The sequence below is a fragment of the Lampetra fluviatilis genome, chromosome 63 (genome assembly GCF_964198595.1).
Source record: "Lampetra fluviatilis chromosome 63, kcLamFluv1.1, whole genome shotgun sequence".
Classification (NCBI taxonomy): Eukaryota; Metazoa; Chordata; class Hyperoartia; order Petromyzontiformes; family Petromyzontidae; genus Lampetra; species Lampetra fluviatilis.
This window is the reverse complement of record NC_136337.1, coordinates 5,246,978-5,256,304: the sequence shown is the minus strand read 5'-3', so window position 1 is coordinate 5,256,304 and position 9,327 is coordinate 5,246,978. Positions and strand designations below refer to the sequence as shown.

Below are 9,327 nucleotides of genomic sequence, written 5' to 3'. Positions count from 1 at the left end.
CGACACTCACAGGTAGAAGCCAGGCGACACGGGGCTCCGACTACGCGGCGCCTCCGACCCGGCGAGTCGCTCGCACTTGTCCTTGTACGCGTCGCGCTCGCGACACAGGCGCGCCAGCTCGCGCTCCAACTCGTCCACCTGCCGCTGCAGCAAGGACTTCTCGCTCTCCAGCAGGTGCCGCTGCTGCACCCGCTTGTGGCGGCACGACTGCGCGTAGCCGCGGTTCTTGAGCGTCCGCCGGCGCTGCTTGAGGCGCGCGGCGTCGTCCTTGGCGAGACCGCGCAGCTGCCGGTTCAGTTCGCGCACAGACATCGACACGAGCTGCTCGTCCGTGAAGCGCTCTTCCGAACAAGCGCCCCGGCACGGATGTCCCACGCCGCTGACGATGCCGATGCCGCTGCTGCTACCGCTGCTGCTACCGCTGCTGCTGCTCACGTTGCTGTTACTGCCGCCACAGCCGCTGTGCAGAAGCAACTGCTGGTGGTGGTGGTTGTGGTGGTGCTGCTGCTGCTGCTGTTGGCGTTGCGCCTCCGTGTTGTCGACGTCTTGGAGTTCATCCCGCAGGAGGTCGAGTGGCGAGTGGACCCCGCCGGCCCCGCCGGCCTGCAAGAGGGCCCCGGATCGGAGGTCGAACCCCTGCGACTGAGCCGAGTGAACGGCGCAGCCGATGAGAGCCTCCACCGCGTCCTCAGGGGTCAGGTTCAGCGCCTCGGCTGCGGCCACCGTGTCGACCACCATCTGCTGCTGCTGCTGTTGCTGCTGCTGCTGGTGCTGGTGATGGGCGTGCAGGTGCAGCGCTCCGTGGCCCTGGTGGCTCTGCGCGTGGTTCATCACCCAGTAGAGGTCCTCCACCAGGAGGCCAGCACGTGGCCCGGAGCTCGGCTCGCCGAGGACAGGGGACGGAGGCTCGGAGCTGCGCGGGGTGCTCATGGGGGACGGCGAAGATGAGTGCAGAGAACCGGCCGCACGAACTCGAACTTGGGACAGATCATCTTGCTGCTGCTGTTGTAGTTGCTGCTGCTGCTGAAGGTTGTGATGGTTGTGCTGCTGCTGCTGCTGGTGGTGGTGGTGGCGGTGATGGCCGGAGTGTAAGTCCAGAGGTTCTCGTTTGACCTCGAGCTTCATGAGGTCAAAGTCGTTGACGTATTCCATCAGCACGGCGGACGACGCGGTCAGGTCGCAGCCGCCGCCGCAGATTGCCATCGTGGTCGCCATCCCAGGGTCAGGAGTCTTCCAAGGCCAATCAGTTCACTGGCTCGGTCCGTCCGGCTCGGCTCGGCTCACCCCGATACCCCGAGAGTAGAGGGAGATGAAGACGGGGGGTCTGTTTCAGTAGCGGTGGCGCGGGAGGCGGTGGTGGATGATGACGGTGGTGATGGTGGTGATGATGGTGGTGGTGGGTGAGTTCAAACAACACAGACGATGAGCCCGGTGTGGTGGTAGTGGTGGTGGTGATGATGGTGATGATGGTGATGATGTTGGTGGTGGTGGGTGAGTTCAAACAACACAGTCGATGAGCCCGGTGTGGTGGTGATGGTGGTGGTGGTGATGATGATGGGTGATGTTGGTGGTGTTGGTGGTGGTGGGTGAGTTCAGACAACACAGACGATGAGCCCGGTGTGGTGGTAGTGGTGGTGGTGATGATGATGGTGATGATGATGCTCCTTCGTTCCTGCGCTGTGGAACGATGTCCTCACCTCCGATGAGCGCGGCTCGCTACGCACGCGTGCCCAGCAGCAGCAGCAACAGCAGCAGCACAACCAGCACAACTTTCAGCAGCAGCAGCAGCAGCACAACCACCACAACCTTCAGCAGCAGCAGCAGCAGCACAACCAGCACAACCTTCAGCAGAAGCAGCAGCAAGTCGAACGCGCCCCCAGCGTGCGGAGCGGGACGCTGCTTCTGCCGGCAACTGTCTCTTTGTGAAAGCAGCAAGAATAAAAACAAAAATAAAAAAAGCGGCACCCCCCCTCCCCCCCCTCTCGTTCTATATCAGGCCTCTTCCACAGCAGTCGGTTTCTTCCGCGTGAAGACGTCCGCTTGCTGTTGCGATCGAAACGTCGTGATCTATTATGTTATTTAGTAGTTTCCATCTACGTGACCTGAACCGAAAGAAACCAAACGAGCGTGGATTCCTGCAGTCGCGAAAGCCTCGAATCGAGAAGAAACCAAAAGTTTGCACGAAATGTTTTTTTGGGTTTTTTTTTCTTTCCGGTGTGCGCGCCGATGGTTCAGTCGCACGGCTGTTGACTCGCAGTCAGAGCGGAGTTTAAATGCCCAGCGCCTGTTGCTCCTTTGCTGCTTGCCGCCACGATCACCACCACCACCACAACGCACCACATGAACGTTGGCGTCGGAGCACCAAGCTTCGGGCTAGTGCCCTCTCCCCTCCGATTCGTTGGCGAAGACGCGAGTCGGTCCGGCGACGCGGTCACGTCGATTCAGCCGTAGAACACCCCAGTGTGCAGGTGCGTGTGCACACGTGTGTGCGCGTGCGCGCGCGCGCGTGTGCACACGTGTTTGCGCGTGCGCGCGCGCGTGCTTGTGCGCGTGTGTGTGTGTGTACACGTGTCTGCGCGTGAGCGAGTTCTGCAGACACCCACCCGCGCCACGACCGTCAGATGAGAGAGAGGAGAGAGAGAGAGAGGCGCCAGGAGACACGGGAACTCAACGATGACGACGATCGAGCGCTGCCGTCCGCCGCAGCTGCCGCGTTCTCTCCCCAGCCCCTCAAACTTATGAACTCTCAGCGGGAGGCGGTGGTGGGTAGAGGGTGGGGTGGGGAGAGGGGATGGGGGTGGTGGGGGGGTAAAGGGGGGCTGAGGGTATCAGCTGAAGGGAGGAGAGGGGAGTGACTCCCACCCTCCCTGCGATGGGACGTGGAGAGTGGTTGAGAGGGCTGCAAATCTCCGAGACACCCACCCACCCCACCCTACCCACCCACCCACCCACCACCCTCGCTGCCTGTTCTCCCTCCCTCTCCTGACCCCCACGCACAACCCCCCACCCCTACCCAGACCCCCACCCCCACCTCCTACCCAGACTCCCGGACTAGGGTACAGATGCAAAGTTGAGACATTTGCCCAAGTGCAGTGGCGCTTAACCCCCCTTACTTACTTACTGCAGCCTTGGAACCCCGTTTGGTTTTCAATCGTTTAAACGTGTGTCAATAAATACACAGAGGGGTTTGATGGGAGCAAAGTAAGACGTTACTTGCCGTGCCCAGGTGCTTAGTTTTTATTTTCGATGATTTACCTTCTGAAAAACAAAAGATCGGCCCACGTCTCGCACCCCCCCCCCCCTTCCAGAAAGGGCATCTCGCAACCCCCTATAGTTTTCTGTCTGTCTATAGTTTTCTGGTTAGATTTTTGTCGCTATTTCTTTTATACCTGATGAAGATTGCTTGTGTTGCAATCGAAACGTCGTAGTATGCTATTATTTAATTTATTATTTTATCTTTATACGTGACTTTACCGAAAGAACCAAAGAATAAAACATGGCCTTACCAAAAAACTTTTTTAAGGAACCTACAGCGCGCGGGCCCACAACTTCATACATTGGGGGGGAGGCTGTTATTGACTCAGCTCATCATCCCTCCTTCCGGGGGGTCGATAAAATCGCCACCGCTTCGTGGAGAAGTCACCACAAGTGGTTGTCGCCTGCAATGTCTCGCTCCCCCGCACCCTTCCACCCCCACCTCTCCCCGCCATAGGAATGAGGAATGTCCGCTGCTGCGTAAGCAATTGCTCACTCGAGCACGGAGGTCACGTCGGCTTGACTGACGATTCACGTTGACAAAGTGTCTTCTCAAGACAGCTCATTTATTGGGTAACATTTCCGACATAGCGGCGGCGTATAAATATCTGTGGCTGTCGAGCGAAGTGCGATCCAGAACCCGTATCTAACATTTTGCAGTTCACCAGCAAAAAACTTGACCGTGCTGATGAGACACGGGATATCGAAACCTAAAGGCTGATGCATGAACTTCACCCTTTGATCCACCACTGTCCAAAACCAGTCCAGAGTTTGTTGCAATGCCAGCAGAAGGCCGCGTGGCTGATGAGATGTGTACAATATCAATGTGTAACCGTGCACTTGTTTATACAGTGGCACCTCGGTATTTGTCGTTAATTCCTTCCAGAAGGCAGGACTTATACCGAAAATGACGTATACCAAACGAATTTTTTTCCCATAAGAAATAAAGGGAAATGAAAAAATCCGTTCCAGAGTATAATAAATTATATTTGCTATGGCATATTATACATTAATGTGGTTGTATACAATAATTTAGACACTACTTATTACTAAAATGCATACATAAATTAAAATAAATTGAAATAAAAATAAAATGTAACGTCACTTTACCTTGCTGAGAGGAGTTCATAGCCTACGAGGATGTTGGTGAGGAAGGGGAGGAGTCGTGAACGGGGTCTACGTGGGTACGCGGTGACTCATCCCGACCCATACAAATTCTAGCAAGCGCGTCGTATCCCAAGACATGGTTTTCTCGTCAAAACACGACGTATACCAAATTCGACGTATTCCAAAGCGGTCGTATACCGAGGTATGGCTGTATTTGTAGCGTGAGATGCATTTATGCGAATGGGGTGAATGGTCTGCCTGACTTATTTTGAGGACACGAAACCCCGGGGTTTGACCTTCGCTTGGTCTCTGAGATGGTGTCCACTGGACGCCTTCGACGAAAGAGCTTCACAGCTCATCGGATTTCTCCGGTATAAGTACACATGATTCCGATGAAACTCACCGTTAACCAATTGGCTGAATGCATCTTGACGTTCAGAGCCTGCGGGAGTAGTCATTGGACTCGTAGCATTTCCTGCGTTAGTACTCGACTATTTTTCGATTGAAAGCTTTCGTGACTGCAGGGATTCATCTTCTTGGTTCTTTCGGTAAAGTCACGTAACAGGGAAATAATAAAATAATAAAACATAATAAAATAATTCTCACGACGTTTCGGCCACAACGCAAGCAGCCGTCCTCAGGTGAAGAACAGGTCTGTCGGAAAGACAGCGTCTGAATGAACGACACTGTCTTTCCGACAGATACTCGACTATTATTTTGTTTGATGATCACTTAAACTGATTGTGTCACGCGCAAATTATATATTTTTTGCAAACGTGGGCCGAAACCCAAGGCCTCGCGCACTGCGCAAACTTCCCCCCAAAAAACCGCGGCGGGTTCCCGAAAGTGCCTCTCGCTTCTGAACACGCTTGGCGCAGGGGCGAGCATCCTTGACGCGATTTTGCATGAAATCTCTCCCCCGTCTCCCTCTCCCCGCCCCCCCCTCTCCCCCCCCCTCTCTTTTTTTACGATCAGAGGAAACAAGAAGATGCTCGGTGTAGTCGGCACTTTGCTTCGTTCATCATTTAGTTTTTTAGTTTTTCTTTTCAATGCTTTGCTTTATGTGCCCCCCCCCCTGTTTAAATGAAAGATTTCACGAAAGATGTCTCGCTCTGCTCCTTCTTGCCCCTTACCTCTCTCTACCCCCCTCTCTCTCTCTCTCTACCCCCTCTCTCTCTACCCCCCCTCTCTCTCTACCCCCCTCTCTCTCTCTCTCTACCCCCCTCTCTCTCTACCCCCCTCTCTCTCTACCCCCTCTCTCTCTACCCCCCCTCTCTCTCTACCCCCCTCTCTCTCTCTCTACCCCCCCTCTCTACCCCCCCCTCTCTCTACCCCCTCTCTCTCTACCCCCTCTCTCTCTACCCCCTCTCTCTCTACCCCCCCTCTCTCTCTACCCCCCCTCTCTCTCTACCCCCTCTCTCTCTACCCCCCTCTCTCTCTACCCTCCTCTCTCTCTACCCCCCCTCTCTCTCTACCCCCCCCCCCCTCTCTCTACCCCCTCTCTCTCTACCCCCTCTCTCTCTCTACCCCCTCTCTCTCTACCCCCTCTCTCTCTACCCCCCTCTCTCTCTACCCCCCTCTCTCTCTACCCCCCCCCCCCCCTCTCTCTACCCCCTCTCTCTCTACCCCCCCTCTCTCTCTCTCTACCTCCTCTCTCTCTACCCCCCTCTCTCTCTACCCCCCTCTCTCTCTACCCCCTCTCTTTCTACCCCCTCTCTCTCTACCCCCCCCCCCTCTCTCTACCCCCTCTCTCCCTACTCTATGTCTATGTTCTCCCTGTTTTCGATTTAAAATTTTTCTTTACTACGACAAGCGCTGCATCTGCACCCAGCCCTTCTCGCAGTCTCTCTCTCTCCTCCTCTCTCTCACTCTTCTTCGAACGCTGGGGAGCCGGACAAGCCCCTCTCTGTACCAGCGTGGACGGCACCCTCGTGTTCACCTTCTGAGGCGCTCGCTCGTCACCGTGGCGTGCGCGATGACCACCACCACCACGTGACTTTTCTATTGTATTGTGCGCGGTGCATTTAGCGCCACAGCGCGTGGATTTGTAGCGTTTGTTTTCATTTGTTTGCCGGTGACTTTGCGTATTTCGTATCGGAATCGCCTCCAGTGCTGTTGCTGCTGGCGGCAATAAAAGTTGTTTAAAAGTCAAAGTCTCTCTATCTCTCTCTCTCCCTCCTCTCTCTCACACTCCTTTTCACCTTCTCGCGTGCTCGCTCGTCGGGCGTGACGTGTGCGACCACCACCACCACGTGACGTGTTTGTGTTGTGACGTCTTCGTGTCGTGACGTCTTTGCGTTGCGCGTGGGTCGCGTCGAGGTGCGGCACGTGGCTTTTATGTTTCGTCGTGTTCGCTTATTTGTCCCTGGTGACTTTGTGCGTTTCGTATCGAAATCGCCTCCATCCAGTGCTGTTGCTGCCGGAATCAATAAAAGCTGTTTAAAAGTCGCTCGCACTCTCCTCTCTAAGATCAGAGGAAATAAGAAGATGCTCAGTGTAGTCGGCACTTTACTTCGTTCATCATTTCGTGTTTTCTCTCTCGCTCGCTCTCTCGCTGTGCCCGTGTCGTCTTCTCGTCAGGGGGCCGACGAAGCGAGACGCGACCCGACAGTTGTCGCCAGCGAGCAGTAAACACTCCTCGCTCACTCTCGCTGACACCGTAAACCACTCGCTGCTTCTGCGCGCTCCGCTTTAAAAATATATACACACGCTACACACACACACACAGCTACACGCGTGTGTGTAGTGCGTGTCTATATACACACACACACAGCTACACGCGTGTGTGTGTGTCTATATCAGAGGTCGCAAACGGGTTTTGATTCCTTACCCGTACCCTTACCCGGCCGCACCAGGGTCGCAAACGGCTACCCGTACCCGGCCGGGTACGGGTAGCCGGGTATCGGGTAGGGTACGGGTATCGGGTACCCGGTTGCGACCCTGGTGCGGCCGGGTACGGGTACGGGTGCATATAGACTCTATATGCACACGCTACACACACGGCACACACTACAGATGTAATGTGTGTGTGTCTGTATACATGGGGAACGGTGGTGTAGTGGTTAGCGCTACGCTGCGCTATGAACCTGGCGACCCGAGTTCGATTCCCGCTCACGGCCAACACCGGTGACGATGATCTGAACCGGTCCTGGGCCTCCCCTAGGTCGACTCAGCCTCAAATGAGTATCTGGTGCGGTGTGTAAACATCGCCACTGGGGAGACAAAGGCGGTCGGGCGTGGTGTTGGCCACCCACCGCCTCGTGTGCCGTGCCGGCCTTTATAGGTGCTCGCTAACAGCATTTGCCCCTACAGTCTGTTAAGGCTATATGGGGATCTTTGTCTTTGTATACACACAGCACACGCTACACACACACACATTACACGCGTGTGTGTGCCTATACACACACTACACTACACACACACTATACACACACACTACACACACACATGTGTGTGTGCCTATATACGACACACTTATACTTAACACACACAAGGACAAAGATCCCCCGTATAGCCCTACCAGACTTGTTGGGGCAAGTGCTGTTTGCGAGCACCCTATTTAAACACACACACAGACACACATATTCACACGTGCGTGTGCCCAGGCATGCACGTGTGTATAAATATATACACAGCGCTGATGTGGTGGGGGGTGGTGGGGGGCCCTCCTCCTTCTCTTCGCGAGCTGCCCCCCCCACCTCTCCCTCGCGCGTCTCAGGTGTTTATAGCGACGATCGTGTTGGTAGTGGTGGTGGTGGGTGCGGTGGGGTGGGAAGGACCCGGCCAAAATAAGATTCGAGGATTGCGAGAGGGCAAAGTGTGAGTTCATTAACGGACCCTACAATTTTTCGATTTAAAGCTTTCGTGACTGCAGGGATTCATATTCTTGGTTCTTTCGGTAAAGTCACGTAGAAGGAAAATAATACAATAATAAAAATATAAAACAATAAACAAAACATTCTCACGACGTTTCGACTGCAACACAAGCAATCATCATCACAAGCAATAATCATCATCAGATGATTGCTTGTGTTGCAGTCGAAACGTCGTGAGAATTTTTGTTGTTTTATATTTTATGGTTTCCCTTCTACGTGACTTTACCGAAAGAACCAAGAATATGGACCCACAAATTTTTACTTTGCGTCCAGCTACGGCAGCCCACGTCCTTACCCACGTCCATCAAGCTTCATAATCACGTTCATCAAGAAAGGGGTGGGGGTTGTGATCCTCTACACATTTAACAAAAACAAAAGGGATTATAATCGTTCCATGCAGAGCTGCTGAGGGTGGCGGTGAGTGGGAGGTAGGGAGATAAGAAGGGGGGGGGGGGGGGTGGAGGAGGTCCCTGGCTTCGTCGGGGGCTGCCCCCGGACCTCCGGGCGAGCTCGTACCGACCAACTGCGCGAGGGTGGTGAAGTGTGGCGTCGGTCACATCGTGGGTAGCGCTCTGGCGAGAGAGGCGAGACGTGTCTGGTTGTTTGTGAGCGAGCGAGCCGGCGGGTGGGTGTGTATCCATCCACCCTGGATAGTGTTCGTATATTGTAGTGGCATATAGTAGTGTTGTGGATAGTGTAGTGCATAGTGTAGTATACAGGGTGCTTTAAAAAAATGTTAACACTCATATGGGGCTATCTTTTCAATGGAAAGAGAACGTTTATTGTGGTGGTAATTCTATATTTGAAGTTTTCGTGACTGCAAGGATTCATACTCTTTGTTTTTTTCGGTAAAGTCACGTAGGTGAAAAATAAAATTAAAATAAATGAAAAAACAACTGAATTAAGAGTATTGTGGTGTTGTTTGAAAATTCTCAGAAGTGTTAACGTATTTTTTGTATTATTGTTAAAGCACGCTGCATTACAACAGACATCGCCAGGGTCCGGGATCGAACCCACGACGATCGACTTTACCGAAAAAACCTAAAAATATGAATAGCAATGCTCTGCACATACACAGCACAGAACAGGG

At 53.9% G+C, this 9,327-nt stretch overlaps 1 protein-coding gene across 1 annotated transcript; it reads right to left on the bottom strand.

Annotated features, from left to right (window-relative positions):
* Positions 1–6: 6 nt before the first annotated feature.
* On the bottom strand, positions 7–1,280 carry LOC144951612 (transcription factor Maf-like). Its single transcript, XM_078881896.1, has one exon. The coding sequence runs from the start codon at positions 1,213–1,215 to the stop codon at positions 7–9; it is 1,209 nt and encodes a 402-aa protein (XP_078738022.1). The 5' UTR covers positions 1,216–1,280.
* Positions 1,281–9,327: the final 8,047 nt, after the last annotated feature.